The 17,701-nt window shown below is 39.9% G+C and overlaps 1 protein-coding gene and 1 long non-coding RNA gene across 2 annotated transcripts; one reads left to right on the top strand and one right to left on the bottom strand.

The window, feature by feature from the left end:
- Positions 1-227: 227 nt before the first annotated feature.
- LOC121897471 lies at positions 228-2,186 on the bottom strand. Its single transcript, XR_006096230.1, has 2 exons — positions 881-2,186; positions 228-459 (listed from the first exon to the last, which is right to left on the bottom strand). It is a non-coding gene; the product is annotated as an uncharacterized LOC121897471 (long non-coding RNA).
- A 117-nt stretch (positions 2,187-2,303) lies between these two features.
- On the top strand, positions 2,304-8,319 carry tmem231 (transmembrane protein 231). The gene is made up of 7 exons (XM_042411985.1): positions 2,304-3,386; positions 3,555-3,721; positions 4,249-4,377; positions 5,445-5,588; positions 5,964-6,045; positions 6,365-6,470; positions 7,754-8,319. Exons 1-7 carry the CDS (start codon positions 3,248-3,250, stop codon positions 7,914-7,916), a joined length of 930 nt encoding a protein of 309 aa, XP_042267919.1. The 5' UTR covers positions 2,304-3,247; the 3' UTR covers positions 7,917-8,319.
- Positions 8,320-17,701: the final 9,382 nt, after the last annotated feature.

Genomic DNA, 17,701 nt, shown 5'->3' with positions numbered 1-17,701 from the left:
TGGCTACGCTATCTCCTCCATCTGGTTGCGCCTTGAGATCCTGTCCATGAAGATCATAAACAGAATTGATGACAAGGGACAGCTCTGTCACTGCAGCCCAACACACACTGACAACGGGCTTGATTTCCTGCCTAGAAAGCCTTTTGCAAGTCCACAAAGATGGGATGTTATGTGGGGGCGGAGCAGGTGAACCCAAGTGCAGACACACAGAGGCAAGGAGACAGGGACACGGTAGGACAAGGTATTTATTAAAGCAGGCCAGGGGACACTAGTACTGGTAGCTGGGAAACTCGGGCTTGGGCTTGAAGCTGGTACCAGGAGCTGAGGCAGGCTGGGGCAAGGGGGAGCAGGTCTGGAGTGGAATCTGTGGAAGCTGGGTAGAGCAGGGTTCCAAGGCAGGGATGCAAGGCTGACAAGACGAGGAACAGGAGACGGGGACGGGAGCCAGAGCAGATGCGACTGCAGGGAACAGGAGAAAAACAGTGTGAGAACAGGATACAGGCAACACCAAAAACCGTCTGGATGAATGCAGTAATAATGACACTTGATGTGCAAACGCCCATGCTCCCTCTAGTATCCTTGCCAGAGAGCTGGTCTACTGTTCCGTGACCGGAATGGAATTTGTGTTGTACCTCCTGAATGTGAGGTTCGACAATCATCTGTAGCCTCCCAGCACTCTGGCATAAGCTTACAGGCACTGTCCCTAACCTCTATGTGACACTGAAGATGTGTGTCAGCTGAGACAGCCCAATGATGTCAAGAGCCTTCAGCATCTCAGGGCAAATCTCGTCCACACCAGCTTCCTTGTCACTTTGGAGTTACTTAACTACCTCAGGAGAAGGATGAGGGTGACTTGTCTGACTGTGCTTCCTCCCCTCACCTCGGTTTTTGCTTCAGCAATCACCAAAGCAGCCACCCTTGAAGTAGCCACCCTTCCTGTCTGCTGACCCCTGGGCCAACTAAGCCCAAAAAGGCCTTCATCTTCAGCATGTCAGCCTACTTCACGGCTGGGCTCCACCAGCGGGGTTCTCAGGTTGCCGCCACAACAGACAACAGACAGAGATGACCTCCTAGTCACAACTCAGAGCAGCCGCATACAGAGTCATGGCAGGCTGTTTCTCCCAATCACTCCCCCTCCGAGTTTCCCAGTTGTTGCCCAAATGAGCATTTAAGTCCCCCAGCAGAACTATGGAGTCACCAGGCAGGCCTGGCCTGGGACCACCTCGGGATCCCCTAGGTAAAGATGAAGGACATCTGGGTTACCTCAATCTGCTGCCACCACAACCCAGTCCCAGATAAGTGGCAGAAAATAGATGGAAATGCAGACTCTTGCTTTCTACAAGAAACACATGCTTTAGCGTCAGACTTTAAGTGATAGAAACAAAAGGCTTTTTGAGGAATTTGATAAAGAAATGAATGTTTTGCTGAATACCTTCATGAATGCTGAACAATATTTTGGGGGCGAATGGAATGCAGTTACTGATCCCACAAAAGATTGTCTCTCTCAAAGATCTTTAAGAGGCACATATGGAGAATTTAACAACTTATGTTTACTTAAATTGGTATGATATCTGGAGACTAAAAATCTGCATCAGATCCAGTTCACCTAGAATAACAATTTACTTGGTTTATATCAATATGATCATATAATTAGTTCATCATGTTTTTTTTCTTGACAAAATTTAAAACAAAGTTTGTGATCAAGATAAATACTCAGGCAATGATGACTGAATTTTATTTTAAGATTTTATTTCTCATGTGTCTTTAAGGAGGCCATAGAAGGTTTACCTAAGCCCTTTAATGAATAAAGATGCTAAATTATTAGCTCACATCTTTACACAGAGATTAAAATTGTGTCTAGACACAGTAATAGATGATTGTCAGTCTGACTTATGCAAGGAACACACATCTGTTACAATATTCGATATATCTTGGACTTAATTGATGAAGCCCCTTCAAGTCATTGGGATCAGTCAGTGGTAGTGGTAGGTATCTATGAATGGACAACAGCTTGTTCTACAAGTTCTGGGGCTGGAGATATCCCCGGGAGCTGGCAGCTTGTCATTCAGAAATTAATAGTTGTCCTCTCAGACCTCTCTGTATCATGGAACTATTTTGTTTGTTAAATGGTTTATAATAACAAGGTATAAGATGCTATATAAACAAAGTTGTTTACTATTATTATTATTATTATTATTATTATTATTATTATTATTATTATTATCATCATCATTATTATTATACAGGGAGCCACTGGAAATAAACTAGCTTGTCCCAGCAACATCCATGCAAACTATCTTATATCAAAAAATGTGAAACATCTCTTTAACTGTCAAGCATTTTATAGCCTTTCTGATAAAATCTTATTTCATAGAACTGAATGTAATGTTACTGTTCATCTGTGGTTACATTTTTTTTAAAATGTTGGTTAAACAAGATGAATGGCTTCAGGTTTTTGGGTTACACCATTTCTTATCACAAGTGCCATAAGATCTTGTCAGATACTGTATGATCTAATGTGTAGAAACTTAAGTATAAGAAGCACAGCTGATAAAACATGACTAATTCTTGAAGAAGAATATAAATTTGAACGGACGACTTTGAAAGTAATTATAATAAAATTAATATTTTTGTGTTGTTGGTACTAAAACTACATTAAGGAAAAAGTAGAAATTCCATAAAAGGAATTTATGGAGTAGCTGAAAATTTGCCACCACTACTGCCAGTTATATCTAAATATTAACACTACGAATGATTCAGCTAATTTAAGAGGAGCTATACACAGTTTATATCTCGTTTCACTTGTTAACGGATCGCAAATACAACTTCAGTCTATTTAAATAACGTGACTACAGGCCTTGCAGTGGAAAACAGTGATGTGTTACTGTTCTTCCCATCCTGCCGACATTAAGTAAATGCAGCATGATACTACTGGCAGCCATGGTAACCGTTAGACGCTAAGCTAAGCTGAAACATGGCGCGGTGCGTGTTAGCTGAATAGCTAGGTGGCTAACGTAAATAGCGTGTTAATAGGCTCCTTTATGCCAAAAATACGCTGTCAAACGCGACTTCATTTCGGAAGTTGGTACATGGCTGTTACTTAACGATACGTTAAACTGTGTTCGGTTCGTATTTTGTCGTCTGTGAATATTCACTCAGTTAGCATCTATGCTAGGTTGTTGATAACACACAACATTGGTGGTTACTCGCGATTGAATGAACGCCAGTTACCGTTATACTGTGACCCATGGCTTTCTATGAAGTCTATTCTCACCCTGCTTTGATTCGGTACAAGACGAGTGTTTGCACGAAAGCCACTCTGTTTCTGGTAGCTGTTCTGTGCCTCACCTACATCCCTCCACTGCTGGTCGCTTACAGGAGCCAAGGTAACACAAAGAATAGTAATATCAAACAAACTATAATATAATGATGACCGCTGCTGCTGAATGAGAAACCTAACAGATATCCCGTGACCTGTAAATACGCCTACATCTCAACGCTTTTGTTAAAGGAGTAGAAGTGTTTGGCCGCTGTTTAAAGCTGTGTTATTTCAGGTTTCTGGATAAAAAGAAGCACCTATGAGGAACAACCGGTTGTGAGGTTCCAGTATCAATCTCTGCTGGTGGCAGCCACCAGTACTCAGGGAGACTACGTCGCCTGGAGCACTTTCCCCCATCTCAACAACATGCTCGGGGCCAACCTTCGCATCCCTGCTGTCTCTGTAAGATGAGATTTACCAGAGTTCTCTCAAATGTACACCAGTGTCCCCTTTCACATTAGATATTGCTGTTTTAACACTGTCTAAAATACAGTGACACGTGTAGAGGTGACTTGTCATTTTCAGTATCAGCATCATCGTTATTGGCCAAGTATGTTTACGCATGCAAGTAATTTGACTCTGGTTTGGTAGCTCTCAGTGTACTTACTCAAAATAACAACACAACAGTCTTCAGAAATATACACAAGGAATAAATATATACAGGTGAAACCGTTTCTGTCAACTGCAAACAGGATACAAGTAGTGCAGAGAAGTGAAGAGTGCACGGAGTACTGAGGTGAATATTAAATGGTGAAAAAAAATGACATTACTTTATATAGATATAGTAGGTGAGTATGTACAGTGCATACAGCCTGTTGAGATATACAGTAATGAGTGACTAATAGTACAGGGTACCTAAGAAACTAGTTATCAGACTAGAAAACCACTATATAGGATGTTTTTTCTGTGTGCGTGAACACAATCTACAGGTGAGAGAAGAGGACCAGAACCAGGACGGGAAATTGGACCGGCTGATTTTTCAACTGCAGCTTCCTTTAAAACCTGAGGAGCAGGTGTATAACGTCCAGCTGCTGCTCACCTTTAGCTACCAGCTCTTTGTATGTATTCCACTTGACTGTCTATCCACTCATAGTATAACAAGACGGAGATGCTACATGTATCTGTGCCACCATTAAAGGACAGGTTCACAAAACAACAGTCAGGTGTCCATATGAACAGTAAAAGAGGTTTTTCCTTGCTGTAATCATTCCTCCTGTTCATACTGGACACTAAAAGATCCCCTTCAAATGTGCTGGAAGTGTAGTCACAAAAAGAAGGACTTTGGCACTAAAAAGACTGCAATGTTGAAAGATATCTACTTGATTTGACTCATTTGGACATCTGAAGCTTCATATTAGCTTCAGATAAACGTTTAAATACATTTTTGCACAAAAGGAGGACTGTGGATTTTGTCCCCCATCACTTACATTGTAAGTGCATTATGAAGGGATCTTCTAATGGTCAGTATGAAAGGGAGGAATGATTACAGCAAGAAAAACATGTTTCAATGTTCAGTTGGGCTCCTGACTGTTGTTTTAAGACTTGAAAAATTGTGAATCTGTCCTTTAAGTCACTCTGTGTTTTGGGTCTGATCATTACTGCAGTATTACTTTGTCTTGTTGAGGTCTGGCTTCAAGCTCAATCCTTCTGTTGCATTATAGTCCCATGCAGGGGGGAACTAATATTGTTTTTTATTTAATTAGTTTTATTGAAGCTTCCAATACTAATATTACAGGCCAATAATAATTTAAAAACTGATTTTCCCCCAAACTTATGTTCTTGTTATTGTGGGGAAGCCATTGAAACAGCATTTATAACTTCCCAGAACACTAAAATACACAAAACATTACATTACAATTTATATGAATGTCTACATGTCAACAACTAGTGTACTGGTAAGTTAGGGTCAAATATATATAACATTGGCTCCTAGCCGTTTTTTTCATGAACAGCTACACTGTATGAGTGTGAAATTCTCCTCCTGAAGCAGTGTATCTTTTCCTCTGTGATTCTGCCTGCTATAAAGGGAATTACTGCATGTTTATGACCATTTTACAGTTACGTGCATCATCAAGTCTATCCAGACCAGTAAAGCAAAGCATATTATTTCTTTGTGTTTTCCCAGCGGATGTCCACAGTGGTGATGCAAAGCCTGGCTTATGTGCAGCACTCTTCCTCTGTCCCCGGTGCTAAGCTGTTCATCAGCGGAGACCTGAGGCTGCACCAGAGGACACCCCTGCCTCACCGTGGACTATATGACATTTACAACGTGAGAGGACACCCACTCACTGTCTTTGTCTCTGTCAGTCTGTTCTATTGCTCTTGTTTTCTCTGCTTCCCTTTTGCACTCCAATACAAATAGGCCACACTAAAAGCATTTTATTGACACACACTCAGACTCTATAGGTCACATTGTCCAGTATTAGAATGAATCTCACTTCATGTACTGAAACTGACATGTGCACGACATGCAAGCTGTCATCTTCAAATGCGTTATAGCGCTCATAATCATCCAAGTACACAGTAATATTTTATTGAAATATACTACCACATTTAGTACTACCACATGCTGAGGGAGATGTGGCATCTACAGCACATCTTTTTTTATTAAGATATTGCTCTGTTTGTTTTCTTTGTCACAAAGGTATCAGTGATCGATGGCTCCAGCCCCTTTGCTAGTGCGTATGACCTTGACAGCATAATGAGGAGCTACCAGGATAGAAACTGTAAGTTTGCAAAGGCTGTTACTTTGATTGCTGTCATTACTGCTGAATATAGTATGTGATGTGCAAAAGTGATGTGATAAGGAGGACAACCTCAAAAATCATTTTCCAAACACTGACAAACTGTAGTAAATAGGAGTAATGGTCATAAGTTGAAGCATAAAATGACACTGGAATATTCCTCAAACACCACAAACTATGGTAAAATCAAAGTCAACCCAAAAAACTATAAGCCCACAGCATTCTGCATGCATTTTGTAAAATGTAAATACTGTAAACTCTTCATCTCTCTCTTTTTGTCCTTTTCTTTTTTCTTCCATAGTGACCACGGTACTGTCCTGTCCCATGCCAGTCTGGACTGTGGGAAGAGCCGCTGGCTCCCCTTTCCAGCTGAATGCAGAGATCCGCTACCCTATGGAGGTCATTAGATATCCTTTAATGAATACAGATGAGAGTGTGTGTGTGTGTTTTAATACAGGATACACTCAAACCTAATTTTGATTCTTCAGAGGAGGAGTTGTAGGTGAGACACATTCCTATCTGCTTACAACTACATTATAGTATGTTATAAACCATTTAGTTTATATACTGCTTATAAAAGCTTAATTGGGATGGTGGTTAAGTAAAATGTTACCTAGTATGTTCTTGCCTTTCTGTTAACCTTCAGGTGAGTACACTTAACTACCTAACCGGTAGTTAAGTGTACTCACCTGTCTTAAAAAACCTTTATTGTTTGCATTTGAGATGATGAATGCGAGTTGCAGTTTAAGTGTCAGCTGAAGTTGAAGCTCTGGAAGGCTTTGAAGTCCAAGAGCCAAAAGCAGTTGAAATCAGTGCAGTTGCTGAAAGCGTCTTAAATTTTAATTTCAAGTTTTTGGAAGTGAAGAGTTAGTAGTAGTAGTAGTAGTAGTAGTAGTAGTAGTAGTAAGATTAAGTAGTACTTAATTAGTTGAATTGTAAAAGTAAACACTGAAAGCAGTTGAACTGTCAGTTGAAACACTTCTACGTTACATTTTTACAACAAAATAATGCTGAAAGCCTCTTGTATCCTCGTCTTATTGAAATATGTGTGAGCTTTTTGCATCTGTTAATATGCTTCATTAGCTTCAAAGCAAGCAAATAAAAAGTAAATTATTTGATACTTAATAGATAAACAAATAAACAATACTCATGCACTGTCTGCTGCATTAAACATTTACCACAGTGTGACCTGACAATAACCTCTACATCTCTCTACTATGGTTCATGGTAAGGTGGATGTCAGGGTCTGACTGTGTTTGTGTACACACATTGTGAACACTAAATCACAAACAGCATGTGATAAAAACTTCATCCTTACACCACAGGTTACTGTAGAGAAGCTAATTCGAATATTGTGCTAAACCTAACTTTATTTTCAGACAAAATTGGTTTATTAATGGAAAAAAAAGGTTTTAAAATGTTGGTGATTTTTTTCCCAGATAGTATTTCCATGTTTTGGTAGAAAATTTCCCAATGAGCACTTCCTTCTGTGGGTCATCCTGAGTAACCAGGACCTCATCATCGTTTTGCAATTCTTTTAATTCCAAAACTTAAATTCCTTTCCAAGACACAACTCAAAAAATGTGGACTTGATCAAAATACGGAATTAAAACATACAAGGTTTGGCCTGTACTTGATGTACTTGTTGACAGTTTCCTTCATCAGTTCTGCCTTAACCCTCTCCCTCCACCTATCGTCCTGGTTTCTGGGAAACCATCAAATTTGCCTGGATCCAGTATGTCAGTGTCCTCCTCATCTTCCTCTGGGTCTTTGAACGCATCCAGAGGTTTGTTTTCCAGAACCAGGTTCTAACCACCGTACCCATACCAGTGGGAAAACCTCACATGTCATGATGCAGCGGCAGTGGTTTGACCTCCAGGTTTTACAAGAACCAACAGGTTGATTATCATTGTACATGGCTCACCAGCACTGATGCAGTTTGACAGATAATAATACCAAATCAAAGACTGTTTTGGATTTTTTGGGAGGGCTCGCTAATTGGTCAGCTTTGTGATTACAATTTAGAAATTAGACATCAAATTCTTCTCTGTGTCCCTGCTAGATAATTGTTCCAATTCGAACCCATGCTGATGTTATAACATACACCGAGTGATAGAGGGTCAGATAGTGTTATGTCAAATGTCAGAACTTTCAGCAGCTTTAAAACTGAATGTTTATAAACTTAAAGGGGACACATCATGCACATTTCCAGGTCTATATTTTTATTCTGGAGCTCTACTGGAATATATTTGCATCATTTACAGTTAAAAAAAACTCCTTATTTATCTTATACTGACCCTTTATGCAGCCCCTCAGTTTAGCCTCTGTCTGAAACAGGCTGTTTTAGCTCCTGTCTCTTTAAGGCCCCCCTCCCAGTGAGCTCACTCTGTTCTGCTCCACTGACTTCTCTCGGCTGCGGATGCCACGTAAACAAACCATGAAACAAACAACAGTAGCAGGATTCACTACTTTTTCTCGTTATTTACTCAAAATGTAAACTTCTCAAATCCATCTGCATATGTTGGAGCTGAAATCCAATCCGATATATGAGAGTGGAAAACGTAAATAATACACACAAAACTCTTAGCAACAACCTTAGCAACCAATTCTACTGAACGGAGGGCCGTTTATGGGCATGTAAGACAAGCTGACATCAGCTCGTCGGCAAGGTAGAAAAAATGTTGCAAACAAAGCATTTATAAGTTTTGGAACTTTGACTGTGTTTAACATAGATAACACATCACAATAGAAAATCACAAAAAGCATAATGTGTCCCTTTTAAAAAAATAAGCAGTCTTGTGTTAGACAGAGCTGAAACTTCTTTGATCTGAAGTTGCAGTGACTTGTTAACCTGTTTCCATAGGAAGTGAATGTCATGAGTGACGTTACTGATGCACTTGCTCACTAGCAACAATCAAAAAAATAAATGTAGGCACATCAGCTCTACTCACAGTCATATTTCACTTTTTTTTTTTTTACTTTTCTCTTTGTAGCTTGTTCACATTATTTAACACTAAGTTTACTGAAGAGCCTATCACCCAAGATCTCCCTCTTTTCTTTTTATACTTTGCCCTCATTTAATAAAAACATGAGTCAGGAAGGGACGCACTGATGCATTTACTGTAGATTTTATCCTTTTTGCTGGACAGGTTTCTGCACAGGCTTTTATATCCAGATGCTGTGCGATTGCTTTCTGTGAAAAATGCATTTCTCCTTTTACTGCTCTTTAATGCAGTGGCAACTTATAGAAAATATAAATAGCTTTTTTAAGTATTTTTTACTATTTGTATGTTTATGACAAATTGTGACACTAATTAAAAAATGTCTTTGTTGATGTTCATTTTCATGTTGTACATGGATTTAGGTGATGGATAATAAATGATAAATAATAAAATTTTGTACTCTCTTTAACTGTAATTCCTTCATTTACTTTCATATTTTATGTTCAACCTTTAATCCTTTTTTTGGACTTAAAAGATTCATTTGTAAGAGCAGGAAACGTATTGGACTACTCATTTAATAATGTAAATAATTAAGCAATCATAGCAGAATAATAGTGTCTTCTGTCAATGACATTCTTCTTTTGTCAGTCTTTTCCTTATCCTTCAGCCTTATTAATATGTGACTGACTAAGCTCCAACTATACCCCATACCACATACTGTACTGTCAGCAGACCTGACCATAGAAGCTGACTTTGAAAAGCTGTTTTTCTGCTTGACTAATATATAGGATTGAAGTTATGAAGTTTTTAAGTCCACACATAAACACCTTGTTGATCGCAGTTGGGAAAGAGAGGCTCATATGTGCACTATTATCTGTTTTATTTCCTCATAACCTATGAAAGAATAGTGTTTTACTTTGTGTGGGGATCATTTGCGGTACTTTAGAGGCAAGAGACATGGTTTTCTTTTTTCCTCTCTTCTTCCCTCTGACTCACTTTCCTAGGACATGCTTGTATGTGTGCATGTCCACTGTTAGGTTGTTATGTGTGTGTATGCAGGGTGTGTTCAGCTTATTTAAGTTTTAAGAGGACACAAAAGCGTTGCCTTTTCTACTTCTGGACCAGTACCACAGGATTAGGTCATTTAAACCGCTCAGTCAGCCAGTTCCAGTTGGGTTACACTGTTTGGTAAGAGTCCCACCCTTTTCTGCTACTCTCCTGTACTTGAAACTCACATTATGTTGGATATTTTAGTTGTTTAGCAGCCACCCTCATGTGGATTGATAAATTCAAAATGTGGCTGAAATAAAGATTGTGCGGTTAGGTGTTTAAAACAAGTAAAAGCAACTGAAAAAAATGTGTTTATTGTAATATTTCACATTAATATTGTAGCAGAAGAATATGTACTACAATTTGATAAGGCTCCCTTTATAAAGGGTTAATGAGCATTGATTAATGGCTTTATTAATCATATGTAAGCCATTTTGTGAAAAAATGCAGGTTATGAAAAATCCTCCTTCAGCATCAAACTTTCATTGTCTTTTTTAGTACTTGAGTTCATCAAGAGTACCCCTCCAATGTCATTAATAAATGGTCCCACGTTTCTCAATTTCTGATAAGCTGTTTGCTGCTGTTATAAATGCCAATTAATCATTGATAAAGGGTACTTGTAGTAATCCATCAAGACTGCAGTATAAAACATAAAAAATGATGTATTGACTCATTTTCTTACAATGGTATATAATTATATTATAATGTATCAACCACTGCCTGTCAGCATGTGAACAGCTGTGATTTCAACAATACCAAAGCCTGAATAAGGGCAAATTCATATGCAAATGAGCAATTTTAGGCCTCTGCTTAATGACTACAAGTTATTTGCTATAATACTTGCAATGATTGGTTCCCTCATTGGTCCATTTTGACCAAGTAGGATTTGTAAAAGAACTTTATGCTTCAAATAACATGAGAAGGCTCTTTCAAGTAATGCACAGAGCTGCTTCACTTGGCACCCAGCTATCATGCCATCACTGGATGCTGTAAAAGCATTTGATAGGATCGAATGTCCATATTTATTTTATACTCCAGAAAGATATGGCTTTAGACCTGTATGTATGCAATGGATTAGGGCATTTTATTATAAACCACTTGCCTGTATTAAAACAAATGGAATTGTGGTTTCTCCCTTTGAGCTAACTAGATCAAGGCAGACTTCCGCTATCTTTGTGGTGCAGAGCACAGATTAAAATAAATGTTAACCCCAGACTATCTTTTATGATATCTTCAATTCCACTTAAATTGCCTGCATATTGGTTTAAAGAAATGAAAAGCTTTTATAATGTCTGTTTGGAGGAATAAAAAACGGTCTCAATAAACTTACAAAGCATAGAAATAAATGGGGCTTAACTAAACAGCCACCGGTGTCATTAATGAGAACGAAGATCCAATTCTTATATATTGCACCTTTAATCAGGAGTGGAAAAGTCATAATGTTAGGTATTTGGGTCAAATTGTAAAGCAGGAGAGAATAATGATATTTAACAAGCTTAGAGCAAATTTTAACCTTAATGACATCATATCTTGATATCTCAAGGTAGGCTACTCTACAGGCCTCAGATACAGAAACAGATAATAAATTGAAAGAGATTGTAACAAATAAAAACACAATATCAAAACTTTACAGACTTATATCTCTCTCCTCCTGTAGTGGCAAGGATACAGTTAAATTACAATAAGAACGTGATCTGAGGGAAAGAAATACCACTAGAACAATGGAACACTATAATGCAACATACAAATTACTCCTCAAAATGTGTTAGATATAAACTCGTACAGATGAAGATTTTATACTGAATACATAATTCCACAGAAGCTGAATAAAATGAATCATAATGTGTCAGACCTATGTTGGCACAGATGTGGAGAGAGAGGATCTTTAAAACATGTTATGGCATTGCCCAGAAATTAGAACATTTTGGGTAGGAGTCCAAAATGTTCAATGTTTAATATTAAATGTGAATATATCACTATGCCCAGAAGTGTGTTTGTTGGGAGCTTAAGTGGATGGAATGAAATCTGCAGTAACACAACATCTAATAACATTGGCATTCCTTTCTATGAAAAGGATCATACTAATGAATCGGAAAGTAAGGAAATCAAATTGTTTTTGTTTAAATTACTGGCTAAAGGACTTTATAGAGCTGATAATGATGGAACATGCAGCCTCAGCCCTGCAAGAGCTTTATAGAGATAATGGAAAGAGACGTTTTGTTTAAGAAGTGATTTGCACTGTTCAAGATACAAAGCCAGTACAGTGAATAGAAACCTGAACCAGAACGGAGAAGTCTTGTCAAGAAGGATTTGTGATGCAATGATCTCCTGAGCAAATACATTATATGTGTATCTTTTTGCCTGTTCTGTGTATCTTTTTGCCTGTTCTTGTGTTGTGTATTTGTGTTGTTTTATGTGGTCTCATGTTGCATTCATAAAATGCCTTTTTTTTTTGAGTCTGCAGTTGTAAATGTTAATAAGCTGTTTATAGATGGATTTTTTCCCCAAATGGTAAGTGGTATAACAGTCCATTGGAGGGGTCTTCTTGGTAAACTAAAGAGCTTAAAAGACAAAGTGATGCTGGAGAAGGATTTTCCTCAACCTGGCAACCTAAAAGTTCTTCTTATAACTAGCTCATTTATAAAGGGTGGCTTATCAGGAAGTGGTACCGAAAGGGAATACCAGAGAATTTTTCATTTAGGCTGTATGAATCACCGCATATACCATAAAACCAGCTAATACACAGCATATGTCAGCAGTATTGTGTTGACATCTTCAGTGAAGTGAAAGTGTAATCTATTTTCAAACAAGACTAATAGCTAGATGCTAGCTAGAGCTTTAAACTAAATGCTACACCATAGATATAGAAACAATAATGCCAACATGCTAATGTTAATGTATAATATTGAGCATGTTCACCCTCTCAGTTTAGCATGTTAGCATGCTAAGTGGGTGATAGGAGTGTCACAGGTTTCTGATCTTAAATTTTAAATGGCTGCATTTATATAGCACTTTCATTCAAAGTGCTTTACAATTTGCCTTTCATTCACCCATTCAAACACACACACACTCACACACACTGATGAATGCAAGGTGCTGGCCTGACCATCAGGAGCAATTTGGGGATCACTGTCTTGTGACAGGAGGTAGACAGGAGGTGGGCAGTGTAGATGTTGAGATATTTTGCTGCATGAGTGAAAAGTTTGACCTCCTTGTGGCACTAGAGAAGTCATCTGACCACCAAAGTCAGTGGGATTCATCCTCTGAGCACCGGGAATGTCTGTACCAACATTTTACTGCAATCCATGTGATAGATTAGTTGTTGAGATACTGAAGTCTGGACCAAAGTGAGGTAATGGTGTGGTCACACACTGTAACAGAAGGTGTGATTGTCTATTGTTTGACTGACAGAGTCCTGCCTACCATCACCTTCAACTCCCTGTAATCTGTTTTTTACACCTTACTGCGGCTATTTCTGAACTGGTCTCACATCAGTGCCATGTGGCAAAGTCACCCCACTACCCCAGCTTTGGTTTCTGCTGCAGAGAGCAGCAAGGCAGGATATGAGTCTGGCTCATACAGGAACCAGGTGCATCCTTTTTTTCGGTTGTAACATTTTTCTCTGGATGAATCATGTGATCAATCTCTCTCCTTTCCAGTTCACCCACCATGGCCCATGGGAAATAAACTGAGGACCAATTTAATCAGTTCTGTCAATAGCATGGCAATATTATCTGTTTCACTCACAGCCTTAAACATGCAATTATTAGACATGTTGGCTGCTAATGAGTCCTGGTCTGGACCCTCTTGAATTTAAATGTCCCAAATTCATTTTAGTGTTTTGACAGAACATTCCCAACTGGTCCACTGATGAAGACCATGTGATATGGTTAAAAAGCTCAGAAAAAAGCTGATAAATGATCTTTGCAGTTGGCATTATTTTGTCAAGCTACTATTTCAAAGGTCAAGAATGAACTGTCATGCTTAACATTTCACTGTTACCATGTAGAATGCATTTTTTGAGATATTTTTCATGTTAAAATTTCACCCTTTCCCACACTTTGTCAAAACATTTTTCAGTGACACACAAATCAAGGGCACAAATTAACATTCCATTCAATAGAGTGTGATACTCTGGGGTTTAAACCCCAGTCCCTCCAATCATATAGAACTTGCAGGTGTTAAGTACCTGCAGCTGCAGTAATAACATGTGGATGTCAGTTTACATCAATATCACCATGTGATGCCAGAGACTCACGCATACACAGAATGTTGCGCCATTATTCTGCCTCATTGTTCTGTGTAAAAGGTATAAACACAGAGTGGGGGGACATTGTTGTTCCGCCACTAAGCCGACAGCAGAGGTAGTCACATTGCCAGATCATCGGCTGTGTAAAAGGGACAGGTGGCATGGTTGGACAACTCACACTAGACGCCAACGCTGTTGTGTTACACATCACGCCTTTGCTTCTGAAATGCTGGCATGCTATCTAAAATCACACACAGGGATAGTATGTAGCCAGATTCCTGGTTACTTCAGCAGCCTAGTAGTGGATATTACTACAAAGCCGTGACAACTAATGTCAACTGGACGTACCATCACTCTCCAGCCTTGCTGCTCTGCATCAGCTGCCATCTCAGCATACCACAGCCTCTTCCTCTCTTTTGCTTCATCAACAGCATCATCCCAGGGTACTGTCAGTTCTACAAAGTAAACAGTGTGCAGAGAGTTGGACCAGAGTACCAGGACTGGTCTCAAGGTGGTAATGGCTATTTTTGACAAGACTGTAAGACATTGGCCTATATCAGCCAGCATTTCCCAGTACTCGGTTGCTTCCAGTTGTCAGATCCTGGTTGGAGGAGGGAGCTTTCTCTGTCCCTGTTCCCGTTCTTAGGCAAATGATATTTTCAGAACTACGCTTGATGTTCTGGGGGCAAGGCATTGGTAAGTGGTCTTTTGCATTCAAGAACTGCTGCCAGGCACTCTAGCACTTGGTTGTGTCTCCAAGTGTACCTGCCTTGGGAGAGGCTCACTTTGTACCCAGTGAGGATGTGTCTGAGGGCATCTGGAGTTGAATACAGGGGGCATGACGGATCTTCACCCAGCCACTGGTTGAGATTCTCAGGGGAAAGAAGGAAGATATAGGTTGCTCTAAGCAGGAAGCTGATTCTGCCTGCCTCCATCTCCCACAAGTCCTTCCAGCTGAGTCTCCTTTTCTCAACAACCTCCCATCACATCCACTGTCCCTGCTTGTATTGTGAGACAGCCTTAGCACATCTTCCTTCCTCCTCCTGATGGTGAACTTCCAGCACTACCAACTTCCGCCATTCAGACGAGGTTGCCTTGTTCCACAAGGGTCTGCCTGACAGGGAACCATGCCTCCTCTTCTCTGTTGAACATGGCCCCCAATGTCAACATTCTGGTGGGCTGACTTTGTACTGTTGTACTGCTTCCTTTGGTGTCCATTTCTGTCCTGTTGCCAGGGATGGTCCAACATGTCTTATAGCTGTGTCCCAAGACTCTGAGATGGTCATCTCTAGTCTTGCCTTGGTGCATTTCAACTCTTCTGTAAGAATCGAGAGAGGCAGCTTGAGTACTTCTTGTTCATACAGGCCTATGTTACTCAGGCACCTTGGAACTCCTAACCATTTCCTCATGTAGGAGCTGATCATTCTCTCCATCTTCTCAACTCTCGTGAGGGGGGTGTCATTATACAATTAGTGGCCACATCAAGTGGGGTAGCAGGTCAAACTGCAGGCACCAGAGCTTCAGCTTGCCGGGCAGCATGGACTGATTGATATTCTCAAGACCTCTGCCTACATCCTGCTTCAATTCCTGGACTTGTTCATGGTCCTTGAGAATTGTGTCATACCACCTTCCAAGGCTTTTGACAGGATTCTCAGATACTATTGGTATGAGTTCCTTGTTAGTGAAAAACAGATGGTCAGATGGCTTCCCTTTGATGATGGAAATGCTTCTTGATTTAGATGGATTTATCTTCATCCTTGCCCATGTGATGTTCTTTTGAAGCTTCCCTAGCAGGTGCCTGGTGCATGGTGCTGTTGTGGTCAGGGTCATCATATCATCCATGTAGGCCCTGATGGGTGTTAGCTGGACTCCAGACTTCAGTTGCTCACCACCCACCACCCATTTTGAAGCTCTGATAATCATCTCCATTGCCATAGTGAAAGCTAGCGGAGAAATGGTGCATCCAGCCATAATACCTATCTCAAGGCACTGCCACATGGTGGTAAAATCTGGTGTGGAAAAATAAAATTGCAGGTCTTAAAAGTAAGCCTTGACCAAGTTTGTGATGGGCTCCAGCACTCTGAAAAAGTTGAAGGCAGCCTAGAGTAGGCTATGAGGAACTGAGCCGAATACATTGACAAGATCAAGGAAAATTAAATGGAGGTCTCTTTTCTCTCTCTTGGCCACTGGATTTGGTGCCAAATCATACTGGTGTGCGACAGACATACTGAGAACCCCAAAATTCCAGCTGTTTGAACTGTTGTGTCCACAGGTCAACTTTGGACTATGATGCTGAAGAAATCTTGCCTTCAACATTGAGGAGGCTTATAGGCCAGAATTGCCTAATACTCAAGGACTCCTCTTTTAGTATCAATACTCCTCCTGCTCTGCACCAAACTTTAGGTATGACTTGCTTCTCCCATGCCACTCTCATTAACTTCCACAGAAAAAGCAGAACATCAGGCGTGTTCTTATATACCCTGTATGGGACTCCATTAGGGCCTGGGGCTGATGCTCTTTCCCATCTTACTATGTTCTCCACCTCCTTCCATTTCAGTGGGCTCATATCCATCTGGTGCTCTGGCCATTCAAAAGGTGGGATATCAGATGGAATCACTATCTTTTCATGCCTCTTTGGATCGGAGTGTGTTTTTTCCAGATGCTCCTCCAGGGCCTGCTTTGCCTGCTTTTAATTATACTTTTATTCCACTGTTTTTAAGCCAAGAAATGTATCACTAACACACTTCCGTCATCTTTGATAACACAATGTTTAGTGCCATTCTGCTTGTTTCACACGAAACATGCTAAAGCTACAATCCAGAAGGCAAAATTTGAAACTGTGCAATTGTTATTAGACTAACAATTTTGATATAAAAGTAACAGTGTTCGGGAGTCAAACCTGCCTGTCCATGGACATCAAGGAACTGACTCCGCCCCCATAGAACTCAGCAATCCTGTGATTGGCAGGATGCCTCTTCTGGGCTGGCAGACCAAAACTTTATAATGCCTATCTGAGTAACCATGCTGGTTTTTCTTGCTCTTGTCCTGCCTTTTGCCAAGCATTTAGGAAGTTTTTTCTTGTTTTGTCCTGCATTTTTGCCATGCTCCAGGCTGTTTTTTCATGCTCATGTTTTTAGCTCTTGCTTTTTGCCATGCTGGTTGAATGCTTGTGTTTTACTCGTCTAAAGATATTGTACCTGTTTATGCATCATAAGTGGGTTTTTGTCCTTGACCTTGTATTGCATGTTAACTGGATATTGTATTCACACGTTTGTAGTTTGTGACAGTTGTATTTGTCTGTTTGTGTTGTGTTTATTGTTGTAACAATGCTTATGCTGCTCTCTTGGCCAGGTCACTCTTGAAAAAGAAATTTTAATCTCTTTTAACTGGTTAAATA

The sequence above is a fragment of the Thunnus maccoyii genome, chromosome 5 (genome assembly GCF_910596095.1).
Source record: "Thunnus maccoyii chromosome 5, fThuMac1.1, whole genome shotgun sequence".
NCBI classification, from domain to species: Eukaryota; Metazoa; Chordata; class Actinopteri; order Scombriformes; family Scombridae; genus Thunnus; species Thunnus maccoyii.
This window is presented reverse-complemented; position numbering and strand designations above follow the sequence as displayed.

Bases quoted from the DNA above. Each gene is read 5' to 3' on its own strand.
- tmem231 (XM_042411985.1), top strand. From the start codon at position 3,248: ATGGCTTTCTATGAAGTCTATTCTCACCCTGCTTTGATTCGGTACAAG. The intron at 4,378-5,444 runs GTATGTATTCCA...GTGTTTTCCCAG, and splicing joins CCTTTAGCTACCAGCTCTTT to CGGATGTCCACAGTGGTGAT. The intron at 5,589-5,963 runs GTGAGAGGACAC...TTTGTCACAAAG, and splicing joins GACTATATGACATTTACAAC to GTATCAGTGATCGATGGCTC.